This window comes from Anser brachyrhynchus (assembly GCF_964034855.1).
Source record: "Anser brachyrhynchus genome assembly, chromosome: 1".
Classification (NCBI taxonomy): domain Eukaryota; kingdom Metazoa; phylum Chordata; class Aves; order Anseriformes; family Anatidae; genus Anser; species Anser brachyrhynchus.
In genome coordinates this window covers 191,389,380-191,407,579 of record NC_137694.1, presented here as the reverse complement: position 1 = coordinate 191,407,579, position 18,200 = coordinate 191,389,380, and the positions used below count along the sequence as shown (strand labels likewise).

The 18,200-nt window shown below is 38.7% G+C and overlaps 1 protein-coding gene and 1 long non-coding RNA gene across 2 annotated transcripts in view; both read right to left on the bottom strand.

Moving 5' to 3' along the window:
- SPATA13 (spermatogenesis associated 13) overlaps window positions 1-5,351 on the bottom strand; it is a 159,762-nt gene extending 154,411 nt beyond the window's left edge. Inside the window, exon 1 of the mRNA XM_080577302.1 lies at window positions 5,316-5,351. Within this exon, the coding sequence (XP_080433428.1) occupies window positions 5,316-5,342 (27 nt within the window). The 5' untranslated portion in view covers window positions 5,343-5,351. The remainder of the gene's footprint in view (window positions 1-5,315) is intronic.
- Window positions 5,352-9,036: 3,685 nt separating this feature from the next.
- On the bottom strand, window positions 9,037-17,294 carry LOC308188408. The gene is made up of 3 exons (XR_013945489.1): window positions 16,661-17,294; window positions 14,969-15,061; window positions 9,037-10,752 (listed from the first exon to the last, which is right to left on the bottom strand). It is a non-coding gene; the product is annotated as an uncharacterized lncRNA (long non-coding RNA).
- Between the last annotated feature and the right edge of the window lie 906 nt (window positions 17,295-18,200).

The window sequence follows — 18,200 nt, the reverse complement described above, 5'->3', positions numbered from 1 at the left end:
AGCATACATGAAACGTTAACTGAGACAGTTATTTTGTGCTAGTACCTGTTCCTCCCATAGACAAATATGGTTTCACTCTGTGAAATTTATGTAGTATTGCATCTTGCTAGTGTGTTACAGACCAGCAGCATTTCCTCCAGGGCCAACGTTATAAAAGCACAACAAGCTGTGAATGGCAGTGGACGGACTTAACCGAGGTCCTGTCCCTAAGGCTTATTCAAACACACACTAACACAGAATGTGCCACCCACAAGCCACCACCAATACATTTTCAGGCTGCTGTCAGATGAAAGAAAGTGTAAAACGAAGACAGGCAGAAGCAACGCAATCTGCCCTCCGTTGGCATAACATTTTCTGGTCAAAAATGAAGCACAAAGTTCATAGAGAGAAGGCCACTTACGAATCCCAGTACCCCATTTTATGAATCTGATCATGAGACACCTGTACTGGACTAACAACAAATAATTGCACATTTTCATATCAACTCAGAAAACACATAATAACAGTTGTTTGCTGCATTTTAATTGCCAGCAAGCTGTGGTAAGTGGAACTTCAGGTTTCATTTATCCTTGCAGATGCTGCCATTAGCCCTCCCAAGTGTTTTGCAGGTCTTTTAGCCTAACATCTTCCAGCTGACCTAATGGAAAAGGGCAACTTTGACACTCCCTATGCATTGAAAATACCTAGTTAAGCCTGTCTCAATGAATTATGCATCTCTTTAGATTTGGTTGGTATTCACTAGTATATGTTCAAGGAATGATGCCTGAAATCTCTCCCTGAAGCATCTTAAACCCTGCGAAGTCAGTTTTGCTTACTACAAGACAGCAGACCAGAAAATGATGCAGACTCTAAAAGAGAACTTCCGCTGTGTCTCAGAGCAGGACATTGCAAGGGAGACTGCATGCCTGCTCCATTATCCTACTGCTTGCACTGCTGTATGAGGAATTCCTGCTTCAAAAGAAAGCCTTTCTGAATTCAACAGCTCCTTCTGGTGGTCTGAAAGAAAATGCTTGATTACAGTTGGCTCACGGTAATGCAGCATTAATGCACAATTCATTCAGTAAACATATGTAACAGCAACGACTAGAAGTTATGGTGTGAGTAAAATGACCATTAAAGTTATGATTCAATAAATATGCCATGCCAACTATATTTACATTGCTCTCATAAAGGAGACAAGGTTTCTAGAATATCCTCTTTTTCTCCCATTCCACCACAATATTGCTGTGAATTTTCTTTCTTTTTGTAAATAAGAAAATATGAAGAAAGATTATCAGATGAAAAGTGTCAAAAATTCTGATCTGCTGGTCCAGCAAATTGAAGAGAAGTCCTTAAGGAAGTTTTTGGCAAGGCACATCTCAGAGCAAGTGATTCTGATTTTGAGGACGTGATTAACATATAAGAGAGGGATTTGATCCAAACCTCGCTGAAGACAGAGGGACTTCCTCTAGTAATGTGAGTGTGCTTTTGGTCAGACTCAAAGACACCACCTTTGAGGAGGAAAAACATATTACAAAATCTCTGAGCATCAGACCTTCTGAGATGCCAAAGAGCTTTCATTTTCTTGTTTTTACCCTCAGATTGTCCAACGTTAAGACTGATACTATACCCATTTTAGGCTCACCCCTTAAGAGTAACAACCACAGAGCTCTTAGCATGCGTTCTGTCCTTGTCATTCTCACTAACATCACGTCATTCCCCAGCTACCCAAACAAAACATCGCTTTGGGAGTTATGGGCAGCAGTCCCTCATCACATTTCTAAATGATGCATTGCTTTTTATTAACAAAATTTCCTGTCAGGGCTCTACAGATGCACTTCCTATCTGACAGTCCTTTTAAGATTTATCTGTTGAGATGTTCATGGCTGCTGTCAGAGGGCTCCAGAGAAGATCCTTCACATCACACCCCTAGCTGGGCAGTGTGATAACTGCTCAGCTGGATCCCAGGTACCTAAGATTATGCTTAAGTGAAGCACCGAATAGACCTTCAAGTTAAATCAGCAAGATAAATATTATTTAAAAATATAAATGAGTCGTGCTCTGCCCAAACTTTCACCAAATTTTGATTGGCAAAACCCAAGATTATACAAAACTAATGAATGAGACAGATGTTTAAATTAACTGCAAAAGCCACAGCACATATCTTTATAAATACAACTCCTCTTAAAATATTTGCAATCTAGATATTTTTTGAAAGCTAATACAGCATAAATTAAAGTGAAATCTGTTGTTTTTTTCAAAAGAATAAAACAAAAAAAAATCTGTTGAAAAAACAGCACTAAGAGTACAAAAAAAACAAAACACCACCACCACCACCAAAACAAACATACAAAAAAAAAAAACCACCAAAGCAGACTAAACAATAGTTCAATTTTTTCTATTCTACATCTTTCCTGTCAACAGCCTTGACTGATATTAGTATGAATTTTAGGACATGGCCTAGGTGGTACCATGACTGTGGTACCAAAGGAAACCTTATCAGAGATAAAAAGGGATTATGACAACTAGATGTTAGTGTTTGGCCTGGAGCTCACTCAGAATACTGGGAGAAAATCAGTTTGGGGTTGACTGCTGATTCTCCTCTGCCATGTGGTTCAAATTCTTTCTAGATGTCAGTTATTCACTACATGTCCAAAGGGTGTTCCACGTTACACGAGAAAGCAGTGAGAATAATCCTGAGTTGGGGGAGCTTGCAAGAAATAAACAGAGAATTCACTCTGAGAGAGAAATGTTATTTCTTATTTCTTGGTCATTTCTCAACCCAGTGCAAAACAGATTTCTTCCATCCTGCTTCACCTTTCCTGTACCCTTTTTTTTTTTTTTTTTTTTTTTTTTGGCTAATGCAAACTGGGCCACCTCTCCAGGCTTAGTTTATACCCCTAAGCTAATTTCCCTTGGGTCTCATCATTCTTGTTCTGTTGCCTGTTTCTTCCAACATCCCCTTTCCGTGTCCTTGCATACGTTCCTCTTGCTGTTGCAGAAGAGGTCTCCTCTTCCACTGTTCTTATGAGCCAGAAAAGCTCGTGTCTGTCAGCTCAATTCACCTTTCATCCTCCTCAGAAAGCATTTTCTGCCTTGTGTCTCTTGCCATCTCTGCAGCGATTACGTAAGCCCTCTCACTGTGTACAGGAAGGCAGAGATTGACTTAAAGATGATGTCCCAAATTCTGCTGTGCCATGCACGTGTACACGTGCTATTTTCATCCCCACTGTGCAGCTCAGCTGGCAGTGACAGACTCACAAGCCAGAAGCATAAATACAACATTTATGATCCTCCAGTACTCTGCTGCTGTTAACATTTGCTCTCACCTAGTCTTCATGGCAGTTTTCTCCCATATACATTTATCTCCTGTGTTGCATAATTCCATATACATTAATACCTTCTCTAGTGCTCCCTCCAGGGCACAAATCTCACACATACCACTACTATATGAAGGAAAATCACGCACTCGTATTCAGAGGTCTCAGGCAGAATACAGACACAACTCTCATGGCTTACTGTTTAGCCAAATTAGTTTTGGAGGACCTTACTCTGCCCTCTTACACAAAGAAAACTACTGAGCTGCTGAAGGGAAGAATTCCTGTTGCAGGACCTAACTCTGTGAGAACATTCCTGGTACATTCGCTTCTTGCAGAAGACAGTGAAACTATTTTGTACATCTGCAGAATGCGAGAGACATCCCTTTCTCTCCTCCATCCATGTTTCTCTCCAGCAGGACATTTTGTCCTGCTCTTTCCCAGAACTTATGTTTATGTCCTCATTCCAACCACATGATGTCTATTGTGCTACCAACCACTGTGCTCTTTGTCTTCCTTACAGGAGGCAGTCTTAAGAAGGAAATGTAATGGAAAGATTTATTATAATCCTATAGAAACAGAGAGCCAAACCCCCATACTTGCTTCTCAGCTTGAGCCTTTCCCTGCATGACTTAAATTGGACTGATTTATCTCGTTCCCGAATATATAATTCCTAAAAGACTGGTGCAAGGATGCTGACAGCAGCTTGGCAGTCTGTGGTCTGCTCTGAGTCAGATCAGGAGTTTCACCCGCTGTTGCCCACTATTGTCATTTTCCCAGAAATTTTCACACCTCCATTTCTTTGCAAAGCCAAAACAGCTGCACTATGACTCGCTGCTCTGCCATCAGCTGGTAAGAATAGCCTGTTTGTCTTCATGTCAATAGACAATTCCTGAAACCTCCTTGTCAAGAGAACAAAGCACTATAATCAGGACCACAAGCCAGCCTTGAAAACTTGCAAGCTTTGCTCACGAGGCGGTGAGCAGCAGAGAATGGAGAACTGCCTCACAGAGGGCCAGGCCCTGAGTGCCACTGCTCCTGGCAGCCTCCACCTGCAGGATGGACAAACAACTGATAAACAGCCCCGACATTTCAAAGCCATGACAGCCTGGGTCTCTTTACCAATGTAGGACAGCAGTATGTTGGTAGCAATGAGCTCTGCCCAGCCACTTCTTTGAGTGTTTCAAGCGTTGACTACAATATTCATTTCTAATGAACTCTGAAATTTAACTACCTTTACAAACGTGACTATCTGAACATAGGTAATCTACCTAAATGATGAACTTTCTTTACATGAAGAGTTACTATTTGCTCATTAAAAAAACCACAACATCCCATATAAATAGATGTATTTACAAACCTAGAGCTCAAAAAGCAAGTGTTGACTATGGGATTTTGAAGCATTCTTGCTTCGGTTTGGTTTGTTAGTTTGTTATTATGCAAATTTATTCATTCAGAAAAAGTCATCTGAAAAAGCCTAAAACCACTTGGATTGCCCCACAGCTTTCTGATAATTTAGATCACTGTGTAAACCTACAGTTTTGAAGTGTAAGAAACATCTTTTCACTTCCTGACTAACTGATCTGCATAGGATTCATTTTTAAAGTTGCTGAATTATGCTAACAAGATCACAATAACTAAAAGAGCTTTGGGAGCAAGAGGATCGAGTTGGGAGTTAGCTCTGCAGTCCCTCTGAGTGCAAAGGTTCATGTTTCCTCTTGAGCTACTCTAAGCGAGCAATACAAATCCTTAGAGCTCACATTAATTCAAGCCTGACTGACAACCTACCATTCAGAGAAACCATCTCAGATTTCTGCAATTAGCATGTGCTCTAAAATTTCTCTTTCTGTAGTCTTTGTCTCTAATTTACATTTTGAAAAGGCTCTTGAGAATGAAGATGCCAAGACTGAGCAAATTCACTGCACTTTAGATGCATTTTGCATATCTCCAAGTGCAATAAAAGTGTGTTTCTATTAAAATCAATAGGATAAGTATCACATGGGAAAAAACTGTTCTTACCAAGTCAGGAGAACTGACGGCTTTCATAGTGAAACTCTGGAAAGAGACAAAAAAAAACTATTCAATCCACTGAAATACAGAGACAGTGTATTAAGTAATGCAGAAAGTCCCAGACTGCACTTGCTAATCCCTGAAAATCTCTTCATGGCCTTAATAGCAGCTTTTTATATGGAAAACTGTATATTCAAGATGTCTATACACAACTTAATCACAGAAAAAAAAAAAAGAGAGAAAGGAAAGATATATTAGTCATATATTAGTCATCCCATCTGCTTCAGTGACTGATTTTTCTCTTTGACAAGGCTTGCTTCAGAAGACACAAGAGATCAGATATTTATTACTTACTCAGGAAGATTATTCCACATTTTAAGAATATTTTGCTCAAGAACAGGAGGCTTAAAAATCAATGAAACAAAGTCTGTAAACATCAATGCTTAATTAGGACTCATATTGGAATGGTGAAGTCAGCACGTAGCAGGCAAAATAATATTGGTGAGATTAATTTCTGACATTTTGCTCTAGGATTAAGTACATTATACACACTTGAAGTTCCATGTATCACACCCTAGATTTCCTGGACCTGATATGCAAGTTGTTTTAGGAGAGGTTCCTAACAAATAAAGATGCCAAATTCCTAGGCCATTTTTAATACTGTTGTTTTCACTGTGCAGACTTAACCATGTCATTCTTTCAACTATTTTGACTACCTATTTACCTGGGCTAGCTTGATTTTTTGATGTCCACGAGAGGCAGAAAAAGAAAGGAAAAAGGAAAAAAGTAATCTTAAGTGGATTTTTACAAAACAGAACATTATCAGTTCTCTCTTCAACTTCCAGTATGCTATTTAACCAACTCTAAGAGGTACGAAGGATTAAATATCTGAATGAATAACATTTAGTACTGTGTAGCTGTTCATTATACTGACATTCACTTTGCTGTACCCAATAATAAATTAAAATCATGGCATTTATTATTAGAATATATAAATGCATTAATACGACTGCATTTTCCCACACAGAAAATCAACTGAAATATTTACATTTATCACTTTCTTCCACCTCTTCTATGCAGGAAGCTTAACATGTTGATTAAAATGACCTTTGAAAATCCATGTTACTTATTCCTATGATAATTACACGGTGCAGTGCATTAGCATGGGCATAACCAGCACGTGAAGGGACGTGATCACTCCCCCTGCTCATCACACCTGAGGCCATATGGAGTACTACGTCCAGTTTTAGACTCCCCAGTAAAAAAAAGATGTTGGGAGAACTGGAGGGTGTCCAGAGCAGGAACACTCTGATGGTTGCCGACCGTAGATATAACATATGATGAGGCTGAGAGCACAGAAAGGCAATATCCTGTTTTGTTAGAAAAAAAATCCCCTATGAGAGTGTCCCCCCTTCGCACAGGTTGTACAGAAAGGTCAAGCAACCTCCACCCTTAAAGTTTTTAAAGGCTTGACAGGACAAGGCACCTAGCAACCTGATTTAACTTAGAAATTGGCTTTGCTTTGGACAGATAGTTGGATGGGACACCTCCAGATGTTTTTTTCCAACCTAATGCTTAATATGCCTCTACATTTTCATCGCTTGCACTGAAACTTGCACTGTTTGGAGTGTGGAGCTAAAATCCCATTACGCTTTTTGTTGTTCTTCATGCACATACTGTAAGTAAGAGCTGCCCATGAGTACCCTGATCGTAACTGTATTTAGCAAAAACACTTCTTCACCCAAGCAGTTTGCAAACTCAGTTTCTGAAGTGAACCCTACTAATTCCTGCATGGTGAAATTGTTGCGACTCTTACTGCCCAATACTGCTTCAGTAGCTCTATGTAAAGCTGTTTCTGTCTGTTGTTTCTCTGTGTTAGAGGTAAATTTTCAGGATTATCATTCTGTTCTGCATATGTTTAACACCTAGCACAGTGGGTGACATCTACACCAGCAGGCGAAACAAGGCCAAGGCACAGGTTCAGGATGCCCTGTGATCACCCTGTAAGTAAGTATGCTGTTCATTTGCATACTCTGTGGCATGATTTTGGCCTAAACCAGCTACCACTTACATATACCACACCAAGGTGGAGACAGCACGGGGATAATGCCTAATAAGCACTGTGGAAGACGACATCTGGTTTTGGGAGAGAGGGTTAGTGAGCTTCCCTGTAGGAACACAAAACAAGAGGTACTATTTGCCCTCCAAAGAGTGCTCCTTGGCCCCATTTCTTTCCCTAATACAGACGTTGCCACCAGACCAATAAAGGCCTAGTTATGAATCGCACTTCTCGGGTTTACTGTCATATATGTAAGACCTGAAATAATCCGTTAATGAAGCACAACAGGATTTTTATTCCCAGGCTTCAACTCAGCATTAAAAACAAAAAATGTTCATTTTTTCCCCCACAAAGTAAAAATTAAGAAAATAACTTAGAAATATGGAATACTCCTTGGAGTTTTAATGGAGAAAGCACAAAGGTCATCCTATATATCAAAATGCAGCACTCCTTTCTTCAGTTCAGGGAAAGGCTGAACAAACACAGTGTACAATCTTAGCTACTCTGACACTTCGTATTTATAATTTCCATAATTTTGACTTTAGTACCATATTTCTCTACCATTTAGGACTTGGCAAAGCTCGTACAAGGTTCACTATTACAAATATAGATATTCAGAAGTTATTAGTTCACTGCAATTTCTGTATCTTTAGATTCAAGTTATCAGATAATTACTGACAAATAAAGCTGCTGAGCAGTTTTTATTCTTTTATACCATGATAATTAATTTCTAGTGAATGGACAACAACAGAGCTGTTCTTCACTCCCTATCTATGGCTCCCTGCCTGGGATCCAGCAGCCCAGCTTATCTGTACCAGTCACAGGCAGAGGTTGGCAGTAACAGATGCCGATAAACAATGGAAATAGTACAGCCAAAGGGAGGGTAAAGGAGGAAGGAGAGAGCAGTGACTGCTGTTTGAATAATTAAGGCTAGCTCACCACAAGCCAGACATGCTGCCATCCCCTCTACAACCTCCTATCGGCTATATCAGGTCCGCATATAAACTTATTCCTGTTTATTTTTAAGTAAAAATAAAGCTAATGAAACACAGCACAAGTGGATTCTCAGTAATCTCGGATTGCATAAACTCTAAATCTCCAGTGATGCTTTGTATTTGTAATGCAATGTTTTTGGAGCTTGCAATGATCCAAGGATTTAAACAAGACAATGTTTACAAAGGTATCTTTGATTGATAGAGCTGGAAAAAAAATATGGGCTTTCAAGCACGTAAGCTCTTTTTCAGTTCTAAATCTCCAAGGTAAACTGAGAGCATGAATCACTGCTCTGATTTTAATTTAATTGAATTAGTCCTTTTCAAGGAAAAGGACAGTTGATACCAAGGGAGCATAAGAAAATGTTAGCAGAAATAGAGGTGATAATATTTGAGACGCTGTGAGACCAGAAATCCATAATTACTGCCTACAGAACAGTGAGCTCTTAAAAGAGGATATGGTGTAGAGAAAACACTGCCAACCCGTTTTTCTACTGTATCCATGATTTTTAGTTCCCAGGCTAATTTCTGGAGGCATTTTTCACCTCTAACTGAAGGATCAGGATTAAGAGATCAAACTGTGGCTTTTTACAAAATACTTCTTACTTTTTACTTGATGTTTTTCTTTTCCTTGCTTTTTTCCTTTTTACCTTTCTTTCTTTCTTCTTTTCCTTTCTTCCTTCCTTTCTTTCTAACAATTATGTGTGTAAATTAATTCTACTACTCAGTTCTTGTTTCATTTCTCTCCTACAACCCTCATTTGGCCCTGTGGATGAAGAATAGCATCACATCCCGGGACATAAGATCCACACATCCAAGGCTGGACACAGAGGTGGTGGAAAGCTCCATTGTAGGGCCTCATCTTCTTCCATCTGAGTGCTAGCATACAGTGAGATGGGATGCCGGTGTAGGTGCAGTCAGTAACGTGGGAGGAGAGATACACTGCTTTTTGAGATACAGAAAGCCTGTACATTGCATTACCTAACGATCCCAGATTCAGATTTCCTATTGGAGTAAGGAGGAGGTAAATTTTTATACTATACAGTCAGCTGCTGATGTGCTGGAAGAATGACGGTCACTGTAGCAACAGTGATCTGTTCCTCCAGTAGTCCTGAAGATGACCTGACAGGCACCAGACCCAAGCAAGCATGCAATTGTCTTATTAGCCTTTAAAGACGTTAAACAACACATTTGTGAGCTTCTATGATACAAAAAGTACTTTCGTCACAGGATGGGAGATGATAGAAAAATGCAAACAGGTTTAAAGGATGCTATTTAACATTGCACTCACCATACAAAAAAAAAAAAGCAGGTTGATTTAAAATGTTAATGAGATTAATCTTGTGAATTCCCATATCTCTTGCTTCAGCCTTTAGCAACTTACATTTGTCTGTGATGTACAAGGCACGTGTGCAGCAGAATAAACACCATCCTCCTCCTTTATAAGTTCTTTTTATAACAGCAGAATGCCTGGAGGCAGGAAGCGCTGACTATCTGCACTATGTCCTGCAGGCTTCTTTACTGACACGAGGTGCAGCATTTCTAGGCAATATGACAGTTCCAGTGCACGTTCGTGTTGTTTCGATGGATTTTACTTTGGAAAGTAATAATCTGTTGTGCCACGTGTCGGGGTGGGGAGGGAAGGAGGGGCCCGGTACCAAATGTCATATGAGCGCTGGTCACATCTACTCACATCACACTGCTGATATGGCTCTGGTTGACCTTGATGCTCTCTGCCAAAGAGAACATTTATGTAACAAGTTGAGCAGGCGGTCCACAACTGATAAGTGTGTCAAATAAGCACACCAGGACTTTTCTGGTGCAGTAAATCAGCAAGTGCTTGGCACTGATGGGCATATGTCCCAAGGTAACACGCAGAAAGATCCATCTTTTAAACGACAAGCTGTTTTCCAGGAAGCCCACAAAATTGGTTTTGTAAAACTAGTTATAAATTCTACTGAAGCTAAAGTTTATTATTGCTTGCCAATTTTCTATTTCATTTTAGCCAAGGTACTAGGGACTAGAAATTCCTAGTGCTGAAGGCTATCTCCACAGTATGCAATACAGCAGGTTTTGCAGGTATAACAGATCTAAGGCCTCCGTTCAGGAGACCACCAGTGGATGATACAAAACCAAAATGAAGAAAGAGAACATTAACACAATGAGAGCTGTGTGCACAAAGCGGTGTGACTCAGTGGGGCTCACAGCATGGAAAATTACTCTGGAGGTAGCACAGGCGCAAATGAAATGTGTTTCAGACCAGTCAAGAAATGATTGCTTTGGAGATGATAGCACCCACGTGTAGCTATCTGTAGGGATCGTACTTCTGTTTTCTTTCATAAGAGAATAACAGCTTCTATCAGCACTCATTACTTTAGTGTTAGGCGTTTAAAACCTTTGAGGAAAGAAAAATCATATTTTAGTCAGGTAAAAATAAACTTTATTTTTCCAATTTTCCTTCCTTTTCCCCCCCCCATTACAAAAATATCCACGAAGTAATTTAATAAATTAATAAATAATACAGCCGAATACACCATTTGAGAATTGCTTGTGGTCAGCAGTTTGCTGAAAAGGTTTAAATCTTCATATCTGGACAGACAGTCAAGAACAAAAGAGTTGTGAACAGGCAGATTGAAACAATCACTTAATTTTCAAGTATTTATGGAAAAGAATATTCCATCACTCTCTCAGACACCGATGCTGAGTATTTAAAGATGACACTAAGCCTTATTTTTGCTGAAACAAGAGGAGAAATATTCAAAATATAATTAGCATACTGTGCACTCACTGCCCATGATAAGCCAAGTAAATTCAAATAAAATTATCCCAACCACAAATACAAAATTTTTACAAGAATTGCAAAAAAAAAATATGCTATTTTGATTTCATGAGTCAGTTTCGCACCTGATCATTTCTAAATGAAATGTATTTAATGTACAGAAGTGTGGAGCAGAAAAACAAGCATGTGCTAGACTCTGAGTGGAAGTACCACCACCTGACTTTCACTCTGCCTAAAATCAGGAGAGCAAAAAGGCCACTCTTTAAGTGTTTTTATGCCTTGAAATTCAAATAAAGGCATTAGCATCAAAACCAAAAATGCTAAGATATGTAATATATACACAAAAATACTTCCCGTGACACTCAGAGAAGAAATGGAAGTCACAGATTTCATTGCCTTACCTAGGAGTTACTACAAAATATGTTTTATTGGCCAAACGAAAAGTGGAAGAAGGCAATAAGTAACAAGTCATGGTTGTTCCCTGGATCTGCAGAAATCAGTAGCAAAACTCCCATTGATTCAAGTGCCCATAAATTCACTAGGAACAAAAGGAATTTAGAGGTGGAGGAGGAGCTTTATCCTTTTGAGTTTCAGTAAGATAATTAGTTAAGCTTCAATAATTTTCAATGCAGGCCATAATTGCTTGAAAGAGCTATACTCACATGATGAGTGTCTTCAGCAGACAATGTTGTATCACAGGGAATAACCAACATAATTATATGGCACAGTTTGTCTCGAATTAATAGTTCTGAGTGTTCAGGTTAAGACAGATTCGATTTCAAAGTTGTCTAAATCAGGAACCTAAAAAAACCTCTTTTTTCTTTCTGTAAAATAAAAAAAAAAAAAACGAACAAAGCAATGTCTGCTCATTACAGGGCTGCAAACTTTCCAGACTGCTTAGAGTTAAGGGCTCTCTGATTAACACCATAGGGAGATGTTTCAACATGAACATCAATGGCCAGTCCTCACATTGGTATCCTTTACCCTACAGAAGTTCTCCACACTTGACTGCACTCCTTGAAGTGGCTGAAATGATACTTTTTACCATAGGAATGAGAAGCAAAGCTGACAACTAGAAGTGATATCATACGATACTTCCTGCCCTAGGAGCCTGTTTCCAGTTCTTCAGTGCCTGCCAGATGTCAGCCACCGTGTCAGAGAGCTCCCGTGCAGGACACCTGCTGCTGGTTTGGTTATTTTTCAAACTGAGGTTAGGAAAAAATCACAAGAGCTCTTGTTCAGAATTTCCAGCAGCACTTTTTGGGGGACATAGGCTTGAAATTTAGCTTTAGTGAATCATCTGCCCCCCAGGCACGTGTTTTTGTTATTGCACCAGAAGCAAGGACACTTTCTCCTGTGTTCTCACAGCCCCCTTTACTGGCGAGACGGAAAAAGCTGGATTTGAGCACAAAGCAACAAGAAAAAAAAGGAGAATTCCAGCAACTGGAAAAAGTCCTCTTTTCTCATATCTTCCACTTCTTGTTTTGTTCTACTACATGTTCCTCAGGTATAGCTTGTTACAGGAATCAGGGAATTTTCTGCATTTTTTTCCTTCTTCTCTTCCAAGTATAGATTTAAGGTTATAAGTTCAAATTTTGGGCATCATTCAAATCCTCAAAGCCATCGAGGATATCCTAGTGGACTTTCTCCATTTCCTACTGCCCCTTGAGTTACCCAGCCTTCACAGAATCACAGAGCGACTTGGGTTGAAAGAGACCTTAAGGATCATCTAGTTCCAACCTCCCTGCCGCGGGCAGGGATGCCACCCACAAACTTTCCTACTTGCCTAGATTCCTATTTGCAAAATCTCTGTGATATTGACACATCTGCTGCTGGCTATGCACAATACACTTCTCCTCTCCAAGAAAAACAGTTACCTGAGTTCACGCAGTGAAGTTATCCAGTGTAGGATTATTTCACAAGTCTTTTGCAACATGAAAATGTTGCTTGTAACTTTTATACACAGGATATGTGGATAGGATATATATAACTGCTCTATATTACAGGATTCTAAAAATTATCCATTAAGTATTTTTGGCCTATCTCTAGAAGTAAAGAAAGTCCAGAGAAAACATACAATATATGCATGGCTAGAGATCTTAACTTTCGGATGATTAAACCCCTTGCAGATGATTAACTCAATTTTGGGAGTATGTGGACAGTATATCAAAATATGCCAGAAGGTAACAAAAACATTAACATTCACTCCTAAATGGTTCAGCACAAACCACTACAGAGCCCAGGAGACATCTCACACCAGTCTTCTGCAGGGACTTGTATTACCGAGCTTGCTGAAAAGATCCCTCTTGGACAATACTCAAAAACCAGCCTTGTACGTGAGAAAAATCAATGTTATTAAATTTCTTTTGTCATTAAAAGATTTTTGTTTTTGTTTTTTTAAGTTTCATACCAGCTTGCAGCTTCTTATACTGAAGCTGTTCTTTGCTTAGAAATTTACCATTTGTCAAATTCATTAAATCTAAATCACTTCTGGTGCCATCTCCCACACCACTGACACGGTGTACTTAGTGACTGTCATTTTTATATATGGATATATTAGCAGATGGAACACTCAAAGGATCTCTTTACTTTCAAGTAGCAGGAAATATTTTATTAAACATTTTTTTTTAAAGAAGGTGTGATTTCAATCAAAAACAACTAACATAAATCTTATTCTGGAGAGGGAATTTGATGAATGGGACATGTTACTGACAGTATTTCAGTACCTTCACAGGTAAAAAAGTAAACTAAAAGAGAGTTTTTCCCCAAGATACACATCTTCTTTATAAGACAGTGAACGCAGAAATATATTCCATTCTACTGAGGAATACACAACACAGGCTAATGAAATTCAGTCCCTTAATAGGGTTGCTAATGTTAGGCAACCTCCTTTCCTGTAATTTTGTCTGCTCAAAGAACAGTTTTTTCATCCCCGGCTTTAGAGAAAGAGAATAAAGAAAATATGAGAATAAGACGAGTGAAGTGAGGTCTCAGTTGGCTCTACTGCTACAATTCATTTTTGCAATTCCTTTTTAAAAAAAATAAAAAAAAAACTATAGCACCAACACAAACAAGCATGGAAATCATTCAAGTTCTACAATTCTCCATCTAAAGAGTGATAAATTTTCCGATCTAACTGATGAACTGAAAACATCCCAGAAGTAAATTTATTTCAGATGAGTGAGAAAGCAAACACTGCTGTTACCAATAATAATAATAATAAAAAAAAGCTCTCTGCAGCACACACACACACAAAAAAGTTACTTCAAGAGGTTGCAATCCAATTGAATCCAGGTAGCTGGCTACACAAGGCCAGTACAAATGTATATCATAAATTCTTGTCAAACCCTTCTGGCTCTGTCCCGCCATCTTTTCATGTAAGTGACATTTGTTACACAAGTAAGCCTTCAAGGGAATAACCTTCTGGATTGCAGCAAGGTTCCTTCTTTAAAACACCATCAGAATCTGGATGTTAGAACATCCTCTTGTTTTTAATGCTCAAAATAATCAGTAAGATTTTCTGACAGAGATGCTATAAGGGAATTTTGGTTCTAGTACAGTTAATTCATCATTCATAATTCATGACATTCCTTCTAGTGATGCCCATATTATTTTAATCTTCTGAACCTATCTAAATAATAACAAAACATTAAAAACAACAACACTCACAAAACAAACTCCAGTTTACAATAAGCATCATGTGTCAAATTGCTACCTCAGGAGTATTTCAGCAACTACTGAGCAACAAGACACTACCAAACTGCCTTTTGGCAACTAGAGAGACAGCTATCCAAGGGCTGATTAACTGTTATTCCATTACTGCACTCTTTACCTCCGAGAAGTGTTCCTTCCCAGCAGATCGCCAGCCAGTGTGGGCAGCTCATATCCACTGAACTCTCTTCTCCTGATGAGTGGAGGACAGTTTCTGCATCAACAACATGAACATTGTTGTCTTAACTTTATTTGATCCAGATTTTTTTGTTTGTTTTAATAGTATTTTCAGTATTAATTTCCTCTGAGGATCTGTTTGAATACAAAAACTGATCAGAAGCCCATATGCCAGGGTTTAACAGCTAAATGGAGTGAGAAAATCTTCAATTAGCTGAAAGTGATTTCAGCCAGACAGGCTGTGAAATACATCAGTCTCCTGACCTAAAAGCTGCAAAAGCTAATTTAGCAGCCATTATATTTTCTAATTATTAAACTCTAGCTGAACATCAAATATTTAGAACCATTACCTGGAGAAAAAAATAAATAAATGAAACCACCAACAAAACAAAAAACAACACAAATACAGCAAATGATTTAAATGTTGGAATTGTTTTGGATAGTACAAGCACCAGACTTGCTGAGGAAGTGGGAATGAATCACTGTATTAAATTAAACAAACTGGCCAGCTTCCAATGTCAAATAACTACTCGCATTTTGGGCATATTAAAAGAAATATGCCCTTTTTTTTTTTTCTTTTTCTCAGTGACCAGTATCAAACCAGTTTCACAAGCAGTTTGCAAAGTTAAATAGACATTATTTAAAAAGGGAGAGAGAGAGTACAGAGTAAGGAATTTTAAATACATTTAGCTGAGCATGAGAATTAACTGATAGCTCTTTCCAAAACACATGAGGCCATATGCACAGTTAGTATATGAGAGCTGCAAAGTTATTGTTGAATTCTTTCTTCAGAAAGCATATCATACCTTTGGCTTTGACACGCTAAGCAATAGCTGACAAGTCAGGTGTTCTCTGAAAATATTTAGTCAGATAAAGCTAATTCAGCTTTGCTGCCTGTGAGCATCTGTGCATTAAGCCATCTGCTTTTGTGGGGGAACAGGACACCAAAAAAAAAGCAGGTCAGTTGTCAATAAAGAGCTAAATAAAACGCACTCTGATTAAGTAGAATGTCAGAATATAACCTGAGACATAAATTAACATCATTGCCTACTGTGACCACTGAGGCATTATTGTTTAACGTTTCTGAACAACGTATCTGTGCAAGAGTAGCCTCAATCCCTGCCAGCAGTAGGTGCAAATTGCCATTTTTATGATTGTCTCTTGGGCTGCCTAAAACCTGTCCTAGGCAAATCAGCAGAACTTCAAGAATATAATGTCTAATCACATTTCTTAACTCCAGTCAAGGATGAATTTGTCCTGTCCTATCATGGTTTTCAGGTAGTTGCACAAGACACAAATTTGACATCTTTAATTCCTGACTTCTCTTGTTCTCTCTACCAGATTATGTATGCAAATGTCATTGTTTTATTCAACATAAATTGAAAGATCTTTGTTGTCATTATAGTCAAGAGGAGTTTTACAAACAGCTTCACAGAAGTCAGAACTTCCTTGTGAGATTCTAATCTGACCAGTTTGTCATTGTTCCCTTATTCCTGAATATTTACAGTAGAAGACAAATAACGTATCAACCAATCTTAGCTAAAGAAAGCACATTTCAAAAGCTGATGTTCTATCACAAAATTTTTAGTTCACCAAGAAAATTCTAACTTTTATCCATACAGAAAAGATTACTTACCACTGCTCATCTTCCTCTGCTTTACTCCATTCTTCATCAAATCATACTCCCAAATGGAAGTGTCTGTACCAGCACCCTCCTGAGTAATCCTTCACCTCTTGCCCTTAAAGCTTGCTATCCCTGTACTTAAGTGTGGAGGAAAAATAAGGCCACAGCAACGTGGGGTTTTATGTGATATCAGTTAAAAACAGACAAACAAACAAACACAACAAAACAAAACTCACAACACTCTACACTTTTAGTCTCCTAAGTCAGTTTCAGTAAGAAAAAAACTACACTTTTATTGGCTTTGCAAAAAGAATTAGCATGCAATGTAACGTCATCATCTTTTCCAAGCAAATAGCTGTAGATATGCATTAAACGCTTCTAAATCTCTTCTATCCCATTTACTCTCCACCTGTCTCTCACACTAAGCATCTCATTGAGGCAGAAACACAAATATCACACCAAGTAAAATGGAATACAAATCTATATATTTAAAACACACAACTTCTTTCCCTGCTTTTCCCAGGATTTGTATAATAAGTATAAAGATAGTTAAGACATGGTAAAACCTACAACCAAGTAGAACAGCTTTCAGCTTAACAACTCAACGGTAATTACATGTTTTCTGGGAGCCTCTTTTCAGAGGCTCAGCCGTATGGACAAAGCAGAAGTTTACTGGTTCTGAATAAAATAATTATACGTATTCTTACGTATATATCATTGCATACTATTGCATGCCAGAAAACTTTAAGAGCAACAAAATGTGATGCTCAGTATCTAGTGTGATGTTGACCTTTTTAATCAAAATTAGGCTTTGAATCTCAGTCGCCCACCACAAATATATTCACAGACACTGGGATGCATTTGCTGCTTGTGCAATAGACATTGTACCTGAGCAATGGCATTAAGAATAGTGGCAGGCAATGGGACTATTTCTAAAATAGTTTATGGTAATTTTTTACAGAATTTTTTTGTAGGTTACTACTTAAAAAAGAAGCTACCCGCCACTTTTTTCATCTGTATTTGTGTGCAAAAACATCTAAGCACGTACATTTTTGGAAGCCTGCTATTCTAAGAGCTCTGTTTTTACCCCTGGTCTTGCAGGCAGGTCTACAAGCACTGCTGACTGCAATGTGCACATCTCTGCTCCTGCACCAGCCGTGCCCACACAAAGGAGGTGCCGGGCGCTCTCCTCCTTCTCCCTCCCAGCACGCTGTGGTATTTTTCTAGTGTTGCGATTAATAGACTTAATTAATGGAGTTCTTCATAAACAACATTCCTTTTCACCCTTGTTATTGTCTGCACACTATAAAAACAAACAAACAAATGCCATGCTTCCAACAACACAGTGTTAAAAACCCACATGATTAAAATTAAAAGCATACCAAGCACCACCCAGAACTGCTGTTATTTGTGACTGATTCCTCGCTTTACTTCAGCATTTTATTAAAGTGTCAGGGGACCTGAGGGCATCAATAAGCCCTGCCAGGTTTCATCTGGGCTTCCACCAACCTGGCCAGAGCTCAGGACTCCATTTCAGGCCCACGGCTGTCAG